The 26,765-nt window shown below is 36.6% G+C and overlaps 1 protein-coding gene across 1 annotated transcript in view; it reads right to left on the bottom strand.

Annotated features, from left to right (window-relative positions):
• Positions 1 to 13,205: 13,205 nt before the first annotated feature.
• LOC122793423 (fibronectin type III domain-containing protein 9-like) overlaps positions 13,206 to 26,765 on the bottom strand; it is a 375,140-nt gene continuing 361,580 nt past the window's right edge. Inside the window, exon 3 of the mRNA XM_044061413.1 lies at positions 13,206 to 14,899. Coding sequence (XP_043917348.1) covers positions 14,183 to 14,872 — 690 coding nt within the window. The 5' untranslated portion in view covers positions 14,873 to 14,899 and the 3' untranslated portion in view covers positions 13,206 to 14,182. The remainder of the gene's footprint in view (positions 14,900 to 26,765) is intronic.

Below are 26,765 nucleotides of genomic sequence, written 5' to 3'. Positions count from 1 at the left end.
GAATAACAATACATATGCTGTACATTTCTAATAGCTACAGTTATATACACACTACTGTTCTAACTACAGTTTCCTATATGATAACTATTTCAACTTGGTGATAGGACTGTTACTGCAACATCAGTATACATTTTCTGGTTCTTCATACACATTCATATCTAGCTTTGTTCAGCTACATCATCCTGCTACATTTGCTTTATATAGCTGTAGACAAGTGTGGATGTTTGGTATATCAGACAAACATCCTATCTGCATATTGCAGACTGAGAGCAACATATCCAGATTTTGGGATACACATTCCAGATGCAGCAACACTTTGAACAGATTTTGCTGTTTGGTTTTGAATCTCACATGCATTTCATTCTGTCTTGACTGCAGTATACTTTATTCAGGGGTTATTACTACTGTATTGCTGGATTCATGACACTTTCTCACACTCTCTCACTTGCTTTCATTTTACTATTCAGGATGGTACTTCTAGGCTTTATTGACATGTTTTACCAGTAGTTATTACAATCCTTTCCAGCAGTCTCTCTTCTGTCATGTTTCAGTATTTCCACAGGGATATATTTCACACATGTGATTTCATTATCTTCTACAGCTATACTTTTCAGCCTGCTGCAGGTTGTGTACTATTTTCTTACAGGCAGGGCATTTTTATTTCAGAATATATGTTGGACAGTTTCATGTTTAGGTTAAACTTACAGGCTGAAACACACTTTTGTAATCAAGCAATACTTGCATACACTTTCGCACTGTTACTTGCAGATTCTATTCCTTACTGACTACACTGCACTCTTTTGCTGACTGTCATACTTTTATATTTCTTTACAGTTACTGGTAGTGGATTACTGACCTGCCTCATGGCGCAACCACACCAACCTATCGCCATAGGCTCTGCGGTTCGCAGAACGGACACCTGCAGCTGTAATATAAATGAAGTAATACTGGAATACACATCTCCATAATATCAGCTAGTTTAATTTCTTACATACATAATTAAATGTTACTTACTCAGTAGTGGGGCGTTGGGTGTTTGCCGGGCCTCCTGGATCCAAAGGTTCAGTTGGTCCTGCTTGTGTCTCTTCAGGTCCGCATGGTGGTGACGGACCTGTTTACCAGTCCTTGGAATCCCTGTGGCACTGGTGAGATCATGAGCCAACCGGTCCCACGCCTCAGCCCTGTATGCTCCCCAGAGGACCTGGCCCTGCATGAGTTGGGCCTCATGATGATGGACTAGGAGCCAGACCATGTACCTGGACTCCTCAACACCCCACCTCTGTGCTCAAAAGTGACTACCCTCTCCTACTCCTGTTATTCTGCCTGCAGGTCAGTTCTATAATCGTTTGTGCTGTGTATTCCCACCTATGGGGCTTATATAGTCTGTTTTTCCCTCATATATCTGTGATTGGCCATTTTGGAATTGTATCAACTTCAGTAAACCTGCATTGTCATGCTCTAGTTTGTATTCATTCCTATATATTAGCTATTATTGCATTTGCAGGTACTGCTGTCATGGCTTAGTGGTTCTGTACCTTGATTATGGTGTATAGTATCCTGGGTTCGAACCTGGCCACTGCTTTTTATTTTTCATGACTGTCTAGACATGCTGAGGGGTGTGTCTGTGTAAAGGCAGTTTTGATACGGCTTGCTCAACGTTGCCCGTCGGTTAGCTCGTTTGCACGGTGCGCAGCTCCGCGCAAATGGGGTACGCTGCTTTAAGCCTCATTTGGCTATCGGCATGCATATTACACTCAGCTCAGTTAGGGGCACATAGATTTAGCATGTTAAACCACTGCTCAGCTACGGGCACTCATTTTGCGCCAGTTAAACCACTGCTCATCTACGGGCACATGCACTCACTCTGTTAAACTGTAGCTCAGCTATGAGCACATCTGGCATTTTTTCTTCTTTTGTTACCTCACCTGTCTTCAATATAAATGGGCTATTTCATTACATTTTACATATATTGGGGGTTTATGTGTACATATTTGTCAGGGACTTGTTTCCTGCTTATTTTGAAAAAAAAATTGGTATTGTCGGGGCTTGAACCATGAATGCCTGCTCTTCAGCCAACATCTCTACCGCTACGCTATTGCTTCCTGGCTTATTTTGCATATTTAGTTCTTATATGCTTTCCCACTGACTGCTAACTGTAGCTGCGCTTACGGCACGCCAAGCAAAATGAGCGCACTCACGGTTAAGCATCTTTACAATTTAAAAAAATATATAACATGTTCATTTATATATATTTTATGTTCATAGTCTGTGGGGGCATGTGTTGTGTTGTGTTTATTCACATTTCCATGGACTCTGTTGTGGGTGTTTACTTTGGGCACTTTTACACTTCTGGGGGCATGTCCGCTTGCAGGTCTCAGCCTACGGACATGCCCCCTACTGTCTTACACTGACCGTGTTAGACTTAGGTGTGATTCAGCATGCTCTCATGAATATGCAAAGCATGCTGACATCTCTCCGTTTAACTGCAGCCTCCGTATAAGAGTTATAACTCTTACACGGAGGCTTTGTGAATCCTGGGGAGTGTGTTACTGTGAAGACATTTGGAAAGGGATAAACTAATGTTCTTCCTACAGAGTGGAATAGCAAGCCAGTGTGCCCTTGGAGGTTCAGGGAGGGAAAAACAGAGACAAGGATTTATTCACTGGAACGCTGTATTGGAGTGGTGAATAGTTTGAACCTCTAGCTATTCTATTAACAGAAATATGCAGTCTCATTACAGAGTCATTGCTGGTTGTTATGGATTTCTACATTGTATTTGAAAGTTTGTACTGCTGGATATTCAATTAACAGGAGTATAAAGTCTCAGCACAGGCTCATTGCCATTTTTCATGGATTTTTGCAATGGATTTGAAGAAGGCTTAAGAAAAATCAAAAACAGCACCTGTTTCTTTCCAAATGGACTCCGACATATCACCAATATATCTAAAATTGAGACCTGTTGCTTATACCATCCACCCAAAAAACACACAGAGGTAAACTGCTTGGTGAAACAAGGTACATTATTTCCAGCAACACACTCTGCATGGGTCACACCTATAGTTCATATCCTGAAACTAAATGGGAATGTAAGGATACATGTGTCAACTACAAATATGAAATAAAGAAGGTATTAACAGGAGCACTCGAAGGAAATACATGCGATCAGTCAAATACACATCAGCATGGCAAAAGGGGAAATAACTATGAAGTTAGGTGTGGCACAAGCTTATCAGCACTGATCAGTGAATAATGCGGCTGCAGAGGCGTTGGCAATTATCAATGCATATTGGTGCATGTAAAGCACTTTAGTTGCAGTAGAGAGTTTGAACCACACTGAAGATCTTCCAAAAACTGATGGATAGCACCCTGTCTACTTTACTCAGTGTAATGCCTTATTTTAATTACATTTAGTTTAGGGCAGACTTTGTGCAAGATATTGCTTAAAAGCTATGTGAAGTGTTTCAAAGGTTTGCAGATGCTGGGCTGAGATTAATGAAAGACAGATGTGCATTTGGGCTTTCAAGTGTTGAGTTCATTGGTTTCATGATTCATGTGAAAGGAATCCATCCTACTGAACAAAAGGGCAAGGCTATCCATGATGTGCCCAAACCAAAGAATAAGTGAACTGCAGGCGGTCTTGGCTCTATTGAACTGACTACTTCCTAAACAATAAAGCCATTGTAGCTGAGGATGTGGAACAGACTCCCATGTAAAAATGCTGCCTGGAAATTGATATGCCCTTCTGAGAAGGCTTCTGAGGACATTGACAGATTGTTGGCATTGGATAACAGAGTGAACATTGCTATCTAGAAAAACACTGACCTTTCTCTATGGCATTGGTACTGTCCTGAGACTTACTGTACATTCAGTGGAAGTTGTGAAGGTCAAGTTGCTTTTTATTCAAGGACTATTTTTAATTATTTTATTTTAATTTGTTAACCAAGGTACAGCACTGATCTCAATGTGACATTTTTAGATTCAGTCCTGGAGTACAAGACAGAATTATGTCCACCATTTTACTTCCTGCACTTTAATAAGCTAACTACATAGATGTTAACACTCATATCTTATCAAATACAGTAATGTAAACGTTGTCTTCTTATTAACTGTTTCAGAAGGAGATGATATGACTAATTAACATTAAACTAACCTATGAAACTATCTGATATATTCCAGTTCAAGAAAAATTTTGGGTGGGAGGGTGGCCTAATGGTTAAGGTGTTTACATTGCAAACACAAGGTGCAGCGTTGGAGCCTCACAAGGGATAACTGGCTAGGCATAAAATGGCTCGCAAGAGCAGTTAGCTTAGTATTAATCTATGAACCTATAAACATTCCCCCAGACTGCTACTGCATTACCATTCAGCTTTGCCCACAAAGCTATTTGTTGCACTGAGGGCCCCATCAGGAAAAACCTCAGAAGTAGAACAGTCTGTGAAATGGAAAGCCTTAGCTCAATATAGAATCCTTCAGAGATAATGCAAACACATTGTTTAGCTTTCTAAATCTTATAGCCATACCTCTTAAACTGCAATCATTGAAAGTTGGTACAAAGGTCCTTGAAAAGCTGATACATGCAGGCATGACTGCACATAACTCAGAAGGAATGTGGGATAATATTCAATATAGAAATTAGAAACATATTATCAGAGACAGTGTAAAATCTGTAGACTTCAATGAAGTTCACTGCAAAATTCTACTATACAAGATCATTTAGTTTTGCTTCTGAAAAAAGGAGATGTAAGATTTGTGCCTTCTTTCTTTAAATTGTTGTTGCCACTAGTATGTTGGCCATGTAACATGGATTTCTGTGTACTAGACCATTTCACATTTACATGTGATTGGGGGGGGGGGGCAGAAAACCTTTTGAAGGAGTAAAACAAGCCTGAAAATTGGGACATACCTCCAAAAATAGGTGCATCATGTGCAGTGGTGAGTTCAGCCTGAAAACGGGGACATTCCTCCAAAATAGGGACATTTGAGAGATCAGTCTGGTTAATTTTGGCTGTTTACTATATCCTGCAGTAGGTTACTGTGGAAGTCGCCTTGCTGGGGCAGCTTGTATTATTTTGTTATTTATTGTGTAAGCACCTGTACTGCTGCACTGATTACTGATTATCTTTGGTGAGTTGTTCTCTTAGTTTCCATTACTTACACTTTCTCATCTGTAGCTTTACTGCTCTTCATATTTTCTACAATACTTTACTGCATAATGAATCTCTGCCAGAATGTGACTACAATTCTCCCTTACTTCGTCAGTTGACAGATTTCTAGCACTAGGTACCTTGAGGCAATGTAGTTATTGCAACATGTCACTGACAACCTGATGTCAGTATCTGATGCAGGATACACTTGTGAGAGGTGTAAATACCTAAAAAGTGGGGGTGACCATGTAATTTCTCATGGTTGTTAGAAAGCAGCACACTTCCAATGCACCACACACAAAGACAAATGCTAAAGTCACATATCCTGATGTACTAAAAAATCCCTTAATAAGCTTTCCCACACAAGTCACTGGCAGTTCCAACAGCATATTTATATCTTACCCATAACATGCACACAACAGCTTCCATTCTTTCTTGCTTAAACAGAAGTCATTTGAGCTGAAGCCTCAGGCCTTAAGGTCACCAGGGCATGCTTTCACATATGTAAGTGTCTTGTCATAGGTGACTTTATAGTCAGACACATGGACATTCCACTCCCCAGACTGAAGAAGTATGGAGTAACAATTAGCTGCCTCTCTGGTGCTTGAAATCTCAATGTGACCAGGAGCCCTTGCATCTCTTCATGTGAATTTTGTGTATGAACTGATTACTGTGTATGTGGGAGTGAACAATCTTAGATGTTCCACTCTGGGTAGATAAACAGAGGGACATGGCTGACCTCTCAACATGTGACCAAGTCCAGGAAGCAACTAGTCTTGAGTAACACCTAACCATCAGCATGCATGCTGCCACCATACAAGAAAGAAATAATTGATTTAGCAATTGCTTCAGTAATTGGTGTCATTCTAGGGGGATCCAATGTGAATCAGCTTGGGTGAGGAGAGTCAACAGTCCTACTTGCTTCATCAGGGATGTCTTTCTTCTCCCCTCTGAAGACAAGGTTTCCACATATTGGCAAATATATATTCTACTATAATAGTGTCTTTTTTGAGCACAGTCAGTCCAGCTTAACAAATCCCAGTCAGGCCTGTTGCAGTTTAGTACTGCTCTACACTAGAAGTCTAAACAAAACACTGCACAATGTTAAATCCTTCCTGTTCCTTGAGAATATACATTTTACCATGGTTACTATAGTTACTGAGACATGGATCTAGCGTAGTTAACCCCCTCTCCCTTTACCTAGGTATACTACATATCATTCATTCATTCTAACCCTCTGACAAGGACTTCTGGATTGGGTATATCAGTACTCACCTGAAATTCTATTACCTTATGGCTAATCCAGCAATATAAGGGTTTTGAACTCCTGAACATCCTATTCTCAATAAAAAATCCAGGTAGCATATTATCACACCTGCAGAATGTCTCTCATTGGCCGCAATACTTTCTAAAACAAATTAAGAGCCCTTAACTATAGAACCTAACAATCATCCTCTGTGAGTTCATCTACCCCTATCAACTGACAAACACACCACAAAAATCAAATAGCACACTGATTCCTTAATTTTATAGATGTCACCTCCTTTGATCACACAGCATTCGTGCCTACCAAAGGATCCAAACTCCTTGACCTTGTCCTCACTAACATAGCACTACCCTGCTTCAAGTCTAACATTTCCCCCTTCATAATGATATCTGACTAACACACTTTCAAATTGTTCCTACAAATCCAATATAAGGCTGCATCAAACCTTCTGTATCTATGGATTTCTCTATGCAAACTTCTTAGCACTTCTAGAAGGTGTAAGGAAATTTAAAATTGCCCTCAAGGACCCCAGCAGCTGCTTACACCACCATCTTTTACTCTCACTTTAACTCATTAACACCAATGTGGTGTGTAATGTCACACCACTAGCAGACTGCACGCATTCTTGCATTCCAGAGCATTTTCTGAAAAATCAACTCAAAGATAAGATAAGATAAACAAATGTAAATAATTTGTGAACAATAAAAGCAATTAAAACTGTATAAATAGCAATGTTAGCAGTAAGAACCAATCTTTACAGGGATAATTGAAAGTCCTTCTAAAATACTGTAATATGTTATATTGCATACATATCCCAAAATATAACTTTGCAAACTTTCACAAATAAATTGTTATATCTTGGAAACTGTACAACCTAGAAATATATTGCTTTAATTAACCAGGCATAAGCTTTATCATTACAGCAAACAATTCCTCTCCAAGTCCATGCTTATTGAGATATTTACAGAAATGTAAAAACATATGCTTAGCTGTATAATTAGCAATGTAAATACTAACAAATATTTCTCAAGATTTGCGACTTACAGTGCAAATATCAATGATAATTGTACTTAATAACACTGAATGTTTCACCTGATACCATGCACTAGATTGTACTTTTTGAAGTACTGAGTACATATGGAAACATTGCTTATTTTCATAATTACTTTTAAACAACTAACAATATCTTCAATTTAGTGTGATATAAATAGACACTGACAATGATTTTTTCTGTCTCTCACCGTAGTATATCACATCATATCTGTCAATAGCAACTAGGTCTGTCAGCTATGAAAATATGAACATAAATATGAAAATATGAATAATAAATGGCAAACAGTGATTATTTTGTCTATTGCAGGACAGTGTAGACTAACAATCTTAGTGTCATTTTGTTAATAACCCATTGCCCTTTCTAATACTGCCTATTATTAATTGGTAAGTCACTTACATAAAGAAGCAAGATCCAAAAAAGGTCTAGACACCATAAAGAGCTATGGATGTTAACTGGAGATATAAAAAATGTGCTGTTAAGCTTGAATGACTTAATTCTTGCATCAAAACACTGCATCTCCAGCTATCCAAAGTATGATGAAATATTTAGCCATAGCCCCTTTGATGGAACCTAACTATAAAAGTGCACAAAAAGAGAATTGCTTAAAGAATGAACTCATGTCTCCTAATTCTACAAAATGAACTAATAACTAAGAACATTCTACAAATATGTCAGGTATAAGATCAAAACTCAAAAAGAAATAATATTGTCAGCTCTTTGAAAGATAAATATAAAACTTATTTAACATTCTTGGGAAGCTCAGATGTAACATTTAACAATGCAGTGAGTTGATCTCAAACTGTATCAGCTATTCTGTCTGTGAGGATATCATCAATACAGTCTCAGATAAATTTAGTTCCAACTTCTCCCCACTGTTCATCTCTGCTACCCCCTTACAACTTAGTATCTGGCTGTCCTGCGATTACCCCAACACAATTCCTAAAAACAATTTCCAAAACCAAAAATACTACCTCTATGCATCTGTTCAACATACCAAGCTCTCTCCAAGTCAATATCAGTATCAAATGTAGCCTCACTGATTCCTTTTTAAACTAGTTCAGTCTCATTGTCTCCACTGGATACATGCTTGTAACACGGAAAACAGCCAAAATAGTACTCCTGCACAAAAGTGGCCTTACGTCTACCTTTGGGAAATATAAACCAATTAGTCTCACCAGTATTGTTTATAAAGAGATATGACATATAACTATGAAACTTCTGATAAACAAAGATATCTGTAGCTTATAGTCCCTCAACACAAAGACTGAGAAGGTTTAACTTTAAAATGATGGTAACATTTGATAAATGGTAGCAGACAGTTAACACAGTGGGGGCTCAGACAGAGGTAGTTATGACAACTGTGTTACCTCTAGCCATATATTGGGGGGGGGGCATAGATGTTTGAGGCCACAAGAAAAGATGATGGGGTAGTCAGAAAGTCTGTGATAGATTTGTGTGGAGAGATGAGAGGCAATATAATAAACGGTAGATTTGATCTACAGAAGAGGTTGGGGAGTTGGGGATGCCAACTTTTATGTGATATATAACAGCAATAAATATGTGTCAGTGGCTGAGATGGATTAGGAGTAAGTTGTTTATCTGGATGTTACCGGAGGATGGAGGGTTTGGGAAACAGAATATTTTGTATGAGAAAGGTTGACACAGTTATGAATAAGGAGACATATAGGTGTGTGGGAGAGGTAGTAAGAGTAGAGAGGCTAACAGATAAATGCTGTATATTTTATGAGGGAAGGACAAGTCAGATGTGATGCATTTGAGTTAAAGAGGTGTAGAGGGATGCTAAAGAGCTAATTAAAGGTTAATTTAATCACAGGTCATAATTTTAAGTGTTTTACAGTGCTACAGAGGGAATATGAGGTGAAGGACAGAGACTGGCTGTTATATAACACTGTGGTAGGTAGGGCTTTGAAAATCAGGAAGAGGGAGGAGTGTGATGTCAAGGAGAAGCACAGATATAGGACTGGTCCCATATTAAAAGGGGAAAGACTGGAGTAATATACTGTAGAGCATCTCTTGCACTGGCCAACGGGGATGGCTAGGATTATACTACAGGAGCAGTGGTGTAAGGAGATTTAAGTCTGGGAAAGGTGAATTCTGAGAGCAGGTTTGGGAGGTGTTAAGGACATGGAAGTAATTATGACCTGTGTGTTAGACAATATGTTAGAAAGGTAGTTTGGGGGAAGACATACTATTCACATGATGAGAGTGCCCTCAGTCTTAGGGAGATGTATTTAGTGATGTCAGGTAAGTAGGGTGAGGATAACTGGGTATCACATCGACTAGAGATGGAAGAGGAGAGGAGGAGGAGGAGTAAGGTGGAATTCATAAATGCAACTGGTTACAGGGCAAGTAAAGAAAAATATTGCTAAAATTCCGAAAAATAATTGGCGGAGATTAGCTACCGAGTAAGGAAGTTAGTGTGTGGAAGATTTATATAGAAATATAAATGAATAAACTTAAGGACTTAAGGACTTAAGGATAAAAGAGGTATTGGAAAGACTGGTGAGTAGAGCAATGTAGGGAAGAATGCTGAAGTCATACTAAGTTCTCCATGTGCAGAGATGGAACATGAAGTGTTAGTGTGCTAAAAACAGAAGAAGGAAGAAATGCATTTGAAATGAAGAGTAAATAGTCGAGCCACATAGAGGCTTGAAGGAATGGGTTATAAGTTAGGGAATTGCATGGAGTTAAAAGCAGTGAAGGTAAAAGACAATCTGTGTAATGAGACTAGTATATAACACATAGAAGAGGAGTATGTGTAAACTGTATAGGGGAATTAGTACAGTCAATGTGTTTGTCGAATGAAACATGGGAGAAGTGGAGATAGATGTAAACAATTGGTAAATGTAAGCAGAATGAATTTGGAGGAAACATGAGCTGCACTTTTCACTTCATTAAGGTGACTTCCTGATATTATAGAAATGTGATATTTTGTAAAGGGAGGCATGCATTTAATATGTTTGTATGGTACATGAATTTGCATGTTGATACAGTGAAAATACAAATTGCATACAATGTATGTGTTAAAATCAACATAGAAAGAATAAAGGCAAAATAGAAAAAGTTATCCAGCTGAGTGGATGAGCAGTCATTTGGGCAAATCATCCAGCATTGTTATATGCAATAACAAATCTTGATAAAGATTGCATAGTAGAAGTGGTTAGCAAGGTAGCAGCTAGTTTTGCAGTACCTTTCTGAGCATTAGACAGATGGCACTGTGAGTCTTAAGCGAACACAAGCAGCCAGCCAACATGTCTCAATTTACTATTCAGTTACTGACCCTCAAGAAATTTATGCACTCATCTGGGATTAGTTTAAGCAGGCTTGCAGGATCTTCATGTCAGTTCAAAGTCAGCTTTTGGCCTAATGATTAACTACCGTTCAGATATTACAGTAAAGGAAAAAGTAAGGGCATATGCTTTTGCTGCCCATGTAGCCATTTTGTTTTCACTCTATGGCTAAGCAGAGCCATGAATGATGGTAAAAAGTGATAGCAGAATAGCAGATCTAGGAAAAAAATCTAAGTAATGTTTATGAATGGTTTGAGGACCAGGACAAACAACACGGTGAATGAAAATATAGCAGGCAATTAGCACACAGTGTAACAAATTTGAAGAACAGCATGTGCTTAGTAATTTTTGCAAAAGTTTTAACTTTCATCTTTATTCTGACCTTTTGTTTTACTTCATAGCTGTTTAGCTCCTTTATCTGCTGAAATCATAAGAGGGCACGTCTTAGCCTTATGTTACACACCTGTAACAGTTTCATTAGAAAATACTGCAATGAAATGTTTATAAGCTCTGATTTCTGAGTAAAGCATCCTAGCATTGGAGCAATGCGTTTTGCAGGTGGAGGGTTCTGTTATGAAACAGTGACTTTCTGAATGAATAAAAATGTCTGAAACCCAAATGGTAGTAAAACTCCTTTTTGCTTGTTTTATTTATTTTGCAGGGGGCAAGACCCCCCTACACCCCACAATCCCTAAACTTATATATAACCAAATCCACAGTTGCACCAACTCGAAGGAGGGAGAGATCTCCCTAAAGAAGTAAATCATTGCTGGCGCACACTTAGAAATCACACTGACAATGACTTTCTATGGGGAAAAAGCAATTGGCGTTATATCATACATCATTTTTTTTTCCTGTGGGCTGCTGATACTTGAGCAATGTCTCCTCCAGCATGTCTAGGGAAGCCTAGGTAGAGGTTTGTTATATAATGCTATTAAATGAAACAAAATATTTTTCCTCAGTAGCAAATTCTGGAAAATGAAAACTAATGAAGTCATCGCTAGAGACAATTAGACAGCAGTTAATATCTGGTTTATTATAATGTTCATCTAAATGAGATGAATCCATCAGAGTGTGTGTGTGTGTGTGTGTGTGTGTGTGTGTGTGTGTGTGTGTGAATTTCAAAAAAAGCTAATTTAAACATGGAGAGTTTTATATTCTTGAAGGTGTTTTACTGTTCAGATTGTAGTTTTAAGCATATTCTTGTCTAGAATGTCTTTTAAGATTCAGTTCAGGAAACAATGGCATAGATTTCAAGAGAATAAATGAATACAACAACAATAATAATAAATAATAATAGTAATAATAATAATAATAACAATAATATTAATAATAAAAGAATAGCGTTATTTTACCAGCCATTTTATTAGATATATGTTAAGTAGTCAAATGCCTTGCAGAACCTAATTAATGATGATTTTCATCCCAGCATTTATACTTCAAAAAAGTACCTTATTTCTGCTGTAGGTGTGTAGAGTTCCTTAAGTGTGTGCACAGCTCTAACTAAGAAGTGATGGCCTAAATACACAGTGCTTAAAGGCAGACATTAGCATCATCTCTGAATATTTTTAAACAGCTCTCATGGTTATTGTTCTCTCCTTCAGCAAACATAAGCAAAGAAAAACTATACATTTTACAAGCTAAGAACCTTGTAGCAATGCTAATAAACAATACCCAATGGACAAAGACAGTTTTCAGCAGACTGTTTTCGAAGAAGAACATATTAAAATGAGCTGCTTAAGTTCGGCTTTTGCTGAAAAGCAAAAGCCAGTTTTCTGCAAAAGCATAATGCTATGCTAAGAAGCTAGTTTTGTTTTTGTCTACAGGTCTTTGTGATTTCAAAGTTAGAAGATTAATTATTGTAGAAGTACAGAGGGGGCTTTCCTTCCTGCAAAATAACATGCAGATGAAAATGCTATATACCTTCAAACATTTGAGACTCTGAGCAACTACTTTTAAAAATGTATGCATCAGTCTGAAGTATGTTAAATCTTCAACTCACAGAATGTGTAATAATGTACCTACTTGAAACACTGATGCTGTAGTATTTTTTCTTTCTGTGTACTAAAGCTAGTAGAAAGGCAATACCGCCACCTGGTTTAATATTGATACATGTTACACCTTGTCCTTTTTATCTGCCTGTAGTACAGAACATGTCATGAAATCAACAAAATACAGTGCAAAAAAAGTACTGATTTTGTGGGGGCTGATGTCACAGGGAAGCAACATTTACAATAAATTATAATCGGTGAATAAATGTCAAACAGGCAGCAAAGACAGAGAATAAAAACAACCAACATCTAGAAATGCTGACAAAGATTTGGCCAGCAAATGTAACACCACTCGTAATATTTTGACAGGTCTTCTGGCAGCATAGAACAATTATGAAGAAAGAGTAGCGAATAAGATGCATAAGACCACGCCCACAATTAAAATTGATTGGCAGCATTTTATTTTCTTACGTAATCAGCTTTGACATTTTGCAGTTTAATTTTTAAATGCATACAGTAATGCTAAAGTAACTTCTATCAGGGATTTGTAGGTATAGAAAATAAAATTCTGGTGAGCTTGGATCACCATCTAAAAGATAAATAGGAGAGACAGATGCTAACTACCATTCAAAATTAGATCAGTACAGCATACATTTTGGACTCTTGATTTTTTGTTACACTGAAAGCTATATGTGTATGGATTCCATAACATTCACCCTTTCCAAAAGATTGCAGATATAATGATAAAATAGCTGGTTCACTGTTGGCAAAAGTGAATAATGTGTTATGCTTAACAAAACAAATATGGAGGAAGTGATTATAAATCAAACATAGATATGGCATATGTTGTAAAATAAGGCTTTGACAAGATAGCATGAAAATGTAGCCTAGCCCAATATTAAAACATTCTTGCTGTTGTTGTCTTGAAATAAGGGTTTCCATAATGAACTGTATTTGCTTGCCCTTGCTGTGGTGTTTTTAAATGCAACTCTTTCTCCTGTATACATACCTGGCCATAGCACATTACTATTTTATCTGCTGGTTCATGCATAATATACTTTTGCACTAATACGCACTGATAAGCAACACAGAAAGAAAGGAATAAGTTATTTACAACCATTTATACAACCGACCTGCTTTCCTTAACTGTAGTATCAGTTAGTATCTGTACTGTTTGCCTAAAAATCATGTTCTTTACAGAAATATACATGTGACCACAGTGCAATGAGTTATGAGATCTATATAAGACTTCAAACAATTACTGTTGATTACATTGGTAATGTATAAACAAATGTTTCCTTTAATTTAAGGATTTAGTCTGTATTACATTATGGAAGCAATTCTAAAGTCTCCCAAACTGAACACAACAGGACTGTACAAAACTGGGAAGATGCAATACGGGGATCACTGATAGTTTACTCATAAACACTCTGTGACAGAATGGCTATTCTGTCACTGTCCTTTTTATATGACAGCAGATCTTGTGTTCCTCCTAGTGTTTTTTGTATAATGCCATCAGATTTGCTTTCAGAATGCCTATCAAGCACAGCTAATCTGTCGAGGACTGGAACCTCAAAATTATCATCCACCAAAGCCGTTTCAGCATCTGCTCCATTCCATGCTTGAGTAGCACCTCTGTCTGTACCTAAGGAAGATGAAAAACTGTAATCTTTAGGAATTCTCTTGCATTTCTTACACCACATTTTTAAACAGCCATACATAAGAGTAATTGCGATAATGATCAGAAAGACACTGCTTGTGAGCCATATAATCATAGCCAGGTCAAGTTTTTTGTTGGCCATAAATAAAGAGTCTTTGGCCATTGTATGAAAAATAGTGCATTGATCTCTGGAAGGATGAATTCCATGGCATGTCACACATAGTATATAGTTTGTAGATGGTGCCAACCTCTGCAGGGTAAAGGAATTCCGACTCAGAGGTATTACCTCTTCACGATGAAATGTCTGTCGGGAAAAGCCAGACAAGATGCTGTTCCAATTGGGGCGATACATAATTCTGTAAAATTTTTCTGGGCACACATAATGAGTGGGTGACCAGGATACAGAAGCCGATGAAAAAGTAATGTTCTTGATTTCAATATTCATCTTAAGCACTGACGTTATAGCAATTACCTGTTTAAGACAGAAAACAGGGTCACAAAGACTTCAAAAAAATGACTACATTTATGAGTTAGCTAATGTTAAACAAACTTTAAAGTAGACAGCTGTAGTATCTGTCATCTATTGTACAGGAGGTGAAAACATATATCTGATTATTATCAGAACTATTTTACTTCTCAAACGCACTTCAAATATTGGACTAATGTTTTGGGTTGTAAAACTCAGTCACAAAATAATTTTTCAACATCAGAGTCCCCTAGGGCATTTACTGTACAATGCAAGTGCAGTGTCATAGTATGAATGCAGTGCCAATGCCATGATTTGGGACTAGGCCCTTAAAGCTTGTAGTAACTGACTAGTGCCTGCTCAGCGCTCTCTGGAGGAATAGACTGTCAGTTTGGTAATACAAGTGAACAGTTACACTAAATTTAAAGTAAAGCACATTGCATACATCTTAAACTCTTAGGGTAAGAAATCTGGACATAGCCTAAAATAAAGGGGGAACAAAGGCCTAAAATAGGGACAGATTTTAAATATTGCTTTTATAAACTTAGAAAGTTGATAGAATATCAGAATTTGTGTTAGCATGCATTTACTGAAGGATATTAAGTCTGAAACAAAATTTATGCCATTATTTAGTGATTTCAATTCTCAGTGATTTGCCAGAAAACCACACATTCTCTGAGAAACAGACCAGAAATTTGAGTCAAAAATCTGGACAGTTGAGACGTATAGCAGCAGATATGCAATGAATCATATACTGAAGTAGAAAGTCATCTCTTTAAGACTGCTTATAGTTTTGTTTTAGCTTTATTTTTCTGTTCTGTTATTTTACTTTACATTTTGAAATATCTAGTCTGAAAGCAATTATAGCTACTGCAGCAATTATTTCAGTCAGTCTTTAAATGTTATCTATTTATGACATTTATGTCATATGCCATATGTCTGTAATGACCTTGTATTTTTGTAAAAGAGAGGAGTGCAATTCCATTATTTTCAGGGGAAAGATCACATAAAAATGGCAATATAATTCCTTTACAGTAAGTTGCTAACAGTGGGTCAGTCTGTTTTGTGCGAACATGTGCAAAAGCATGTAAAATAGATTAGGTTCATAGGTTCATAGATTAGTACTAGGCTAACTGCCCTTGTGGGCCATTTTCAGCTTAGCCAATTACCCCATGTGAGAATCAAACCCTGCACCTTATACTTGTAAGGTAAACACCTTAACCATTATGTGCTATATCTGTATATTTTGGGTGCAATTTCTGGGAAAAAAGAGGTAGTATACATGCAGATTCCAATACATTGAAGCTGAGTAGGTATTGTTCCATCTTTAACAAAAAGACCCACAAAAAATCAATCTTTCTAACAAAGGTGCATAAAATATGTTCAATGCACATTTAGTAATAAATCCTCCCTACAGAAAGACTGCATCACAAAAAAAAAAAAAATAATGGGCACATGAAAACAGTTCATTGTACATACAGTTTCTACCTTTAATCTGAGATGAACAATTCACTTATCTCCTAAAGTAAAAGTTAAAAGAATGAATGAGGTTTGGTAACAAACCAATTTGTCCAGGGACATCTTCAGAGGGGTTAGGCAAATATAGCAGTAGAAGTTATGAGGTTGGGAGAATGAAAGGGTTAAATGGGAAGAAGGGATGAGTGGGAGGAAATGAGGTAAGAGGAAGGGGCTTAATGGGGTTTAGACAAGTGCAGCTGGGTAAAGGATCACATTGTAGAGAGTTGGGGTCAGGTAGGCCTCGAGTGTATAGTGATGTGAAGGAAGTAGTGGGTAAGAGGGGTATATACATATATATATATATATATATATATATGTGTGTGTGTGTGTGTGTGTGTGTGTGTGTGTGTGTGTGTGTGTGTGTGTGTTTTCCCCCTCTCTTTAATTACTAGTTGGTCTTGGGTAGGCAATAATGAGTTGAACTGGAGAGCTAGTCTGGGGGGGTCAGGGGTCAGGATGTTTTATTGCTGCTGTGGCTATGGGTAGGCCAGCAGGTTGGGGGATGGTGCATATTAAACAAAGAAGTTAACTCCTGGGAGAACCACTTCCCCACCTCTGGGATCAGGCTTATGGGTGGCCACTGATCTTTATCTTTGGGGGGCTTTGTAGCTGAGTAGCTCTTTTACTTCTGGCCAGAGGTGGTAGCAGAACCCTGGCATATAGGCATAGCTGGCCTTATGCATAGGCCAACTAGGTGGCTGCCTAGGGTGCTGCTCTAGCAGGGGTCCTTTTCCAGTATTTATTTGGTGTAGGTAGACTAGGATGGGGGCACCAGGTAGTGTGGTGGGGGTGGCATGGAGTCCTTTTGCCTAGGACACCATTTGACCTAAGGCCATTCCTGCATATAGGGTATCTTGAGGATATCAGTGAACAGAATACAAGGAATTAACGTTTTGTACTGTCTTTACCTGGTCTGACTTCATTCATTACATGATCTCTGGCAGTTGGCATTTTCATTACAGAGCAAGATTTACTTCTTGATTCCTAGAAATGTCAATGTAGCACCATTTAAATGTATTATGGTTCATAGATGCTTCTCGTTTTGGTGCAGGTAACGTGTTTCTTGCTTTGGTCCTCCATTTTAGCACCTAAAAGAGATAATGGTCCACAAAATGCAAGAGCATTTAAAGTACTAATAAGTTCTTGCACACATCTCCTGAACATGATATAAATACAAAGGTCTAAACAGAGTGGGATGCTCAATGTTACTACAGAAAATTGTTATAAAAATCTGACATTGTCTTCCTCAAACCACAGAAACATCTGCACTGTTTGAACCTCACTATGAAATGCTGAAACTAATTTTTTTGAGTGGGAAGTTAAAACAAGCTTTGGTAATTTCCTCACTCCTTAATATTTTTCCAAAAACATTTTCATTGTACCATTTCAGACTCCCCACTCCCATGAATTATATAGCAGTCCTTATGCATCTCTGTCTTAGGCATCTTTCCATGTAATAGCAACAAAAGCCCACTTCTAGTTAGAATTATGCATTAAAATCTATGACATAATGTCTCGAATGAGAATATTCCGAAAACTTCATCCCGAAAGATTAATACCTACTGCAGGTATAGCCTGGCATTTAGTTGTGAATCCATTTCACTGTACAACAGTCAGTTCACAATATGTATATTCTGTAGTTACACCACTTTGTTTACAAATCTTCATCTAATAGAATTCTATGCCATCATTGCATGACTCCATTAAAACATACCCTAGGATTCAAATTTAAAAAATACAACTTTCTGTAGAGGAAAATAAAGAAACTAGTATGATAACACAACAAATGTATTAAATACGTGTTTTCATCCCTCACAGAACACTTCATCAGAATAACTGAACACAAATTAACATCTGTACTTACATACTCACTAAGAGTCACATAGAGGAATTACATTTATAGACTCAAAGAACTATGCAAAATTACTATAATGTGCTGGTGATGACCTTTAAAGGCTCAAATAATAAATGGACCACATGTTATCCGGAACCTGGTGCATATGACATCTACAGCAAATTGACCATTTCTTGGAATTTCTTTTAGCTATTTAATACTTTTTAATAGCTGGAATTACTAAATTTAGTGGTGAAGTCAAAACTGCTTCTAGACATACTAAGTGAAGTTTGCTTTGAAAGCTCACTTGATTTGTATAACTGTATAAAATGGCATTGTGAATGTACAGGAAATTGTCATGACTGACATTTTTCAGCACTGATGTGTAAGGGGGCTACATGCTTTTGTGTTCACCTGCTTGCAAGATTTTAAATTTCAGTCAGGCAGTTCTGAACATTTCCAAGTTAAGAAATACTGTATTTGCTTCAAGAACGATGCATTGGCTCTCTATATAAGCCATTTGTATTGATTTCTAATGTGTTTGTGTGTTAAGTAATCAAACTAATTTATATTTCTTTCATTCTGCCTCTTACATTATCATTATGGAAGCATATTTAAGCTCAGTGGCCATCCAAGATGTTTTTTGCTAATAAGCTTTAAAGCTTTGTTTTTGCAATACCTAAATTTAACCTGTAGCAGTAGAACTTTGTTTAGGATGTTCTGACTTGCTTTTTTCAGTCATTTTTGGCTGGTTACAGAGAACTAATCCATAAAAGTCCACTCAATTCATGGTTGCAGTTCAAGGGAATCTTTTAATGTCTTGTATTTAGTTGTGGTACTGTGTATGTGTGTGAATTTACTGCTAATAGAAGATCAATGAAAATGTCTGGCTTGTTGTTAGCAATTGTTGTTTAGTTGGAGTGGTTGTCTTTCTTAAAGTTGACAGATGAGGGTCTTGTAATGACGGATTGAAATGGTAAGTAAGTACGTCATGCTTCAGACCAAAGTACAAGATAAAATAATTCTGTCAGTATTAATACAAGATGACATATAATTTAATTAAGGCATCTCTCACTTTGTTTTTCATTTATTTGCTTGAGTTTTCAGGGCAGGGCTTTATTAATGTTGGCCTGTTCCAGTAGGAGGGGGAATGCCACAGCCAGAAAAAAAAAAAAAAACAGAAAGCTGATGAGGTGTCAGAGATGTACAAGAGTCGTAATTCTTGTATGGGCTTTAGATGGGAAGTAAGCCTTCTGTTTATTACATTTTGGATATTATAGCAATTGTAGGTTGACATTCACTATGTGCAGTTTATTTCAGTAAGTATGTATTGGAACAAAATAGTGGGTACTGGGACTCCACCCCCATCAAAAGTATTAGTGAAATTATGTTGACTTTGTTTATCTTACTTCATGTTTTGTGTTATGACAGACTCTAAACTCCTTTTTGTATGTTCCTCTGCAGAGCTGCAGTAGATTGTTCTAACATGCAAGGAAGAAGTTAGCATTCATATGCTGGTAGCAGACCGTGCACCTTGTGTATGTACATCTGTTTAGGACTTCCTTTAGAAGGGGTATATATTGGACTGGACACTGAAATGAAAAATCAGAGGGTTGGCTAACAGATATGTTATATATCTGGGTAGGAGAGACAGTTATGGAACTTTTTTTCAGTCACAACTGGAAGCAGACAGAAAGAACATACATTTTCTAAGTAGCAGTGGGCATGATGGCTTATGGCCAGTTAAATACACTATATTACAGATCATTAAGTGGAATTAGAAGCCATTACAGAAATTTGTATTATAATGAGCAGTTAAAACATTTGGACAAGAATTAGATCTTCTAAACTGGATGCCATAGTTCATTATCAGAAGTGAGTGGACCCCTCTCTACAAGCGAGGGAGAGCAGTTACCTCAAGTGGAGGTGTTTAAGTATTTTAAGTTCCCATGTGAGATAGAGGGGCTCAGGAGATAAACCAGAAGATTTATGCAGTGGTGGCAGTAATGCAGGCATTACACCAGACTGTGGTACTGAGGCAGGAGATGAGTTGTAAAATGATGCTTGTAATTTACCACTTAGTTTGTTTCCCTATGCTGACTTTGACAACTTTGAGTTGTGACCACAGTGATGGGATTGTCCATACAGGTACTGCACAGAGAGAGCAGTTTTCCTGTACTTAGTTGCAGTACTGTGTATGTGTGTGTGAATCTACTGCTAGTAGTCAATCCATGAAAATGTCAATGAGCTTAACAGTGATGCACTTATTTTGACAAAAACACATTGGCATGCTACAGTGCCTGCTCTGAGGTTAATCCTCAGAACATGCAAGAAAAACTAAAGTGTTTTTTTGTAGGGGGAAAACCTCCCTACACCAACCCCCCCCCTGCTACTTATACATACTACCTCTAAGATCACATAATCCCTGTGGAAAGGGCATATCCCCCTACTTCAGGGATTCTCACACAGTTATCAACCATCTGCATATGATGACCCAAGTGGATCAACAATACAAAGGATGACCACAGTAAAATTCATTTTATGCCAGGGCACCCATGTGTGTAACCTTAGTTGAAAAAAAAATGAACATGGCAAGGCAAACATCATTTAAAGCAAGCAGTTCTACTTGATGGTGTGCAGGGATCAGAGCAGGTTTGCATACCCATTTAAGTAATGACTTCTGGCCAGAAACAGGCCAAATGAATGAACTCTCTAAATGACAAGTGGATGGCTGGATATTAGACTTGAATTTTCATTCAGTTTTGAAATCCGCCATCTGGAAAAGTATGCCTCCCTTTCAAGTGTGTGAGCATATTGTGGGCAGTGATATAGGCAGATGTGAGTAAAGAACTAGGTGGAATATATAGCAGCATTGCCAGTAGTTTTAAGGATTAACACATCTATTTGTGGGTAAGCCATCTGTGCTCATATTTATTCATAATAGAAGAATATATAATTAGCTTGTATTTAGTTAGATTCTGTCCAGGAGTAGTGTTTAGGGTTGTTTCTGTCCAGAAATAGCATTTAGAGTTGTGTTTCTGACAGGAGTAGCATTTAGGATTGTTTCTGACCAGGAGTAGAGCTCCACCACCATTTCTAGTTCCTGGACTTTGGGTTTGAAATGCATGATATGTGAGCACTATCATTCTTATTATACCTGGCATGTCATTATTCAGCAAAGCATCCAGTCACATACATGTACTTTTAATGCCGTCTGCATTAATGCTTGCAATACTGACACACATTGTTCATTGTATGAGTCTTTGGGTAGTGCATATATAATTACCGTAACAATGTTTCATACATAGCAGATACTGGGGGGGGGGGGAGGCACAAGGGTGTTTAGGTTTTAATTTGTGCATCTCATTGTGTTAAGCAGAATATTGAAGGAATGCACAATTTTTTTAACCACTTTTATTAAATTATCACTTAAGACATAAGCAAACATATTAACATAAAAGAAACAAACTATTTTAACATTTTTCCATTTAAATACAGTATGCATCACATATATTGTCTTTGCTGCTATCATCAGTCCAACATTATAAAAAATTATAAAGAATTTCTGAAATCTTGCCTTCTATTAAACCTCATTCCTCCTGAGCATGCTTTGTTCCCACAATTTCCATTTACATCTATGTAATTTGCTCCTTCCATTTTCTAAAGATCCCTCTTCCACTACTTTTATCACTTTTGTAATATCCAGTACAGTTGGTGTTGACTTTGATTTCTATTTTCTAGTAATTGCTTTTTTCGCAGGCAACAGAATTAAATATAATAAGAAACTACCATTTCAAGGCAATTCAGATCCTGTATCCCAGGTCAAAAAAGGATTTCCTTACTTACAGCTTTTTGCTCACCTAATATTTATGACAGGGTATTCTGTGGGAAATTTGTAAAACCTCCCAACTCATTACACTCCCAAAACATATGTTCCCAGTTACCTCTTTGATCTCCATCACACCTCCAGTACTGAGGAAAAAATATTTTAAGTCTGCTTGTGGTATAAAAATACCTATGCAAACACTTCCAAGATCCTAAACCTTCTGTACTGATTTTCATACTTGGGAGCTATATATATATATATATATATATATATATATATATATATATATATATATATATATATATATATATATATATCTTCCCATTGTGTTCTTATAAAGTTACTTTTACAGTTTCTCTTCCCAATCTTTTCTTACGAACTCTAGTTGATTCTTATAGTTATCATGCAACACTTTATGTGCCCTACTAATTACCCCTTTTTTAACAGCTGCTTTTGTTTTAGATTCAACTAAAAATTCTACCAAGCAGGTCTTTCACTTAAACTCCCCCTATCCCTTTCTCTTTGCTTGTACTCTGAGATCAAGCCCTGGTAAGAAAGGCAGTCTCTACCCTGTAATCCAAAGGTTTTCTTAGATTCATCCCACTCCATCACCTTTACTGCTTGAGTTATTTGCTCCCAATATCTTGCTTCCTTTGTCAGTTTTCTCCAGTAAAACCCAACCACTTGTTTTTTTTTCCTCTACCCTAACTTGCAGTCATCCCTATTGTCAAAGTCTCCTTTCTCCAATCTTGTATTGACTTTGTTCTTAGAATACTTTCTGCTACTTTATGAATATAATATTATGTATGGTTATACAACCATCCTTAAGAATCTGCATCCAAAATCTCACTCTCTCTCTATTTCTCAACCTTTCCCCTTGCATCATTATCATTTCTTTCCACTTTCGATTATAACCTTCTGCTTGTGTTATATATATGGGCCTTAACTGTGCAGCTCTAAAATATCCCTCCAAATCAAGTAAACCTAATCCACCTTGTTCTACTGAAAGGATCAACTTATCCTATTTAACTCTTGCCCGTTTTTCTTCCCAGATAAAGTCCTTTAATTCTTTATTATTGTCCACAACTTTTACTCAGGTTGATAAAAGTATGCCTGACCTATATACAAAACTAAAGGGACTAAAAACATTTTCACTGTTTGTATCTTACTACCCATATCCATTAATAAGAGTCTCCAGTTTTTCAATTTTGATATGATCTTTTGTTTAGTCTACTCCCACAAATTCTTAGCGGTCATAACAGAAGCTTTTTAAATACAAATTCCTAAATACTTTATCTTATCATATCCCCATAAATATGAGTATTGCTGAACCAGTGTGTGTGTGTGTGTGTGTGTGTGTGTAGGTACATAATTTACCACAATAGCCTTTGTTTTATCTTCATTCATTTTATATCCTGAAAAAAATTGAAACTATCTCAAAATGTTCTACAATACTGAAATGTCCTTTTCTGGATTTATCACGTACAAAATAATACCATCTACAAATAAAGCCAACTTGTCTTTATTACCATTTGAATTATATCCTTGTATTTCTGAGTTCCTTATTTTCTCTGCCGATGGTTCTAAATAGGAAACAAATAACAAAGGGGAAAGAAGACAATCCTGCCTGGTTCCTCTGTTGAAACACAGCTTATCTGATAGGAACCCTACCACTTTAGTTCTTGCCTGTGATTCTTCATACAGCCTTCTAATCAACATTATTATTGTATCAGGAAAGCAAATGCATCCAATGCCCTACTCATAAAATCCCAGCTACTTTGTCAAATGCTTTCTCTGCATCTTGACACATCAATAACAGAGATATTGTTTTTACATTCTGGTTCCATCTAGATTCCTTTGTTCTATTAATGTTGTCTACTGTTTGCCTCCCCTTCACAAAACCACACTGGTCCAGATTTATCAGTCTTGGCAACACCTTTGCCATTCTTTTAGCTAGTATTGACATAAGCACTTTATAATCATGGTTTAAAATTGAAATGGGTCTATATAAATTTGGGTCTGAAGAGTCATTACCTTTTTTATGGTAGCACAGCCACTATAGCTTTCTTCTCAGATGCTGGTACTTTCCTTCCTTTTAACATGCTGTTAAATAAAATCTTCCAGATTATTATCACTTTCTTCCCTCCTAATTTCTAAACTTCTACTGGAATACCATTTGTTCCTGGAGACTTCCTGAAGATTGATAATACATCACTGTTTTTATCTCATCACATCATATCTGAACTGTTAGTTGTTGAGGCTCATCTACCTCTAATCTTGCATAATTAAGTCTTCCATAAATACTTCCATTTGTACTCATTGTTGATTTCCACATTTCTGTAGTTTATACAAACTTTCATAAAATTTCTGTGAATATCCCTAAACCTCTATAGGACCTCTGGTTATTTTTCTTGTTATAGGGGGAGTTTAAGTGAAAGACCTGCTTGGTAGAATTTTTAGTTGAATCTAAAACAAAAGCAGCTGTTTATTAAATTTATATATATATATATATATATATATATATATATAGAGAGAGAGAGAGAGAGAGAGAGAGATTTATAAGTTTGGTGACAATCCTTTCAAAGTTCTGCTGCGTAAATAATTCAATTAAACATTTTTGTGCTCTGGAGTTGTCCTCAAAAATAGTTGCTTAACTGCAGTCTTTCTAAACTTATGCATATTATCCAGATACTCCTTTAGCACTCTGCATTTGCTCCTCTTCTTGTTCTGTGAGATTCCCCTTATTCTGCAATACTTTAACCATTTTCAGCCTCTCTAAGTCAATTCTATTACTTCCTAACCATATATCTGTCTCTTTTATTTTGATCCTATTTTTAAGCGTAATTTTCATTTATCCCAGTCACTAGATATAACCTCTGAAGATATTTCTATCTTCCCTAATTACACTTGAATAATTTCCACTACCCATTCCTTACATTTGTCTCTATTTACAGGTAGATGGGACAGTGCCAGTGTCTTATTTTGACTTCATTACCCTGATTTTTATCATAGTTTTTATTAGTGCATGATCAGAAATAGCTACTGGATGTGTCAAAGCTTTCAATGAAATGCACATGTTCCGGTGAAATATAATTTCTATCTAGTCTAGCACAGTTATTGTACCTTGGGGAATAATATGTTAATTCTGGCCAAGTTCCTACTACTGAATTCACATCTTCCATACCAAATATTTTCATAAATTTCTTCAGAAATTTACCCTCTTGTTATACTGTCCCTTATAGATCTCCATGATACAGTCCCACTAGTGCAAATCAAATTCCAGTCACTACCTACAAATAATATTCACGCTGAAAGCTAATTATTTCTACCAACATTTTCTTAAGCTGCATAATAGCAGTTTTCAGTGGAATATAAATACATGCCATTGTAATCCTCCTCCCTTGGCAATACTATCTCACTACCATAAATCTGCCATTTTTGTATTTTGTTTCCTCATCTATCACAATTGGAGCCCCTCTACCAATTAGTAGAATCACTCCATGTTTGCTCTGTCTCTGAATATCCATTCCGAAATCTGCTTTTTGTCAAATTCACAGGTTAATTTCTTTCCAAATGTGCCTCCTGTAACATTACTATTTGCACTCTGCATTTCTTAATATACCAAGAACAAAAACAGAAACAAACTAATAAAGTCAAAAAAAGGCAATAAACAGGAACTTGCTGCAGCCAAAGATTTTATTAAGCACTTTTCGTCTGAGGTACTACTCAAACTTCATCAGATAAAAAAACAAGAGCCAAAACCTCATTTTAAATAGCCCTCCCTAAATCAAATGATTAGCCTGATTTCCAGCTACAATACTAATAATCAACCATCATAAACATAAAAAAAAAAATCTTAGGGTTACATTCAAAATGTTAATCAAAAATAAAAAAAAATACTTTTACACATCCATTAAATTTATATATATATATATATATATATATATATATATATATATATATATATATATATATATATATATATATATATAGAGAGAGAGAGAGAGATTTATATATGACCCTAAATAGCCTAATAATTGTTTATATACATAATTAAAAAACAATAATTAAAAAAGCAAAAGCCTTATCTTTCAAGATTTTTTAACTTTTAACAAACAGGTGATAAAACACATATCATTCAACCCAGGGAAAGCATGGGCATTAAGACGTAGCTGCCAATAAAGCTCAAATTTATCTAACTTTAAATTATGTGGCCCTCCTCTTGGGTTAAAGTCAACTTGGTCTATAACCCTAAATTTAGAATAATGTGTTGAGTTGTCCATAACATGTTTGACCAAAGCGTTATCCAACTTTTTTCTATTAATACTGTACAGGTGTTCATACACCTGTTCTCTCAATTTCCGTTCTGTTTTAACAATGTAGAACCCGGTACAGTATTGGCACTTGGCTAAATAGACAACCATTTTGGAATTGCAATTACATTACATAGTTACATTATATTTTACATCATTCACAGTAAAGGTCCTGCTTATATCCATGTGTTTACAGTATCCAGTATCCACATGCTTCACACTTGAACATTCCAGAATTTCTAACCCATGGTCTTAACTTGGCTTCAGAAATATTCATGTTCCAACCCTTTTTAAAAATAAATCTAGGGTGTTCATCTATTTTATTCCTAATGGTAGAACCATCCATTAGGAGTCTCCATTTTTTTTTGACAATATTTGCTG

Source organism: Protopterus annectens, chromosome 2.part0, assembly GCF_019279795.1.
Source record: "Protopterus annectens isolate FY-2018-M chromosome 2.part0, PAN1.0, whole genome shotgun sequence".
Classification (NCBI taxonomy): domain Eukaryota; kingdom Metazoa; phylum Chordata; order Ceratodontiformes; family Protopteridae; genus Protopterus; species Protopterus annectens.
The sequence above is the reverse complement of the archived record's forward strand: the minus strand, read 5'-3'. Positions and strand labels throughout refer to the sequence as shown.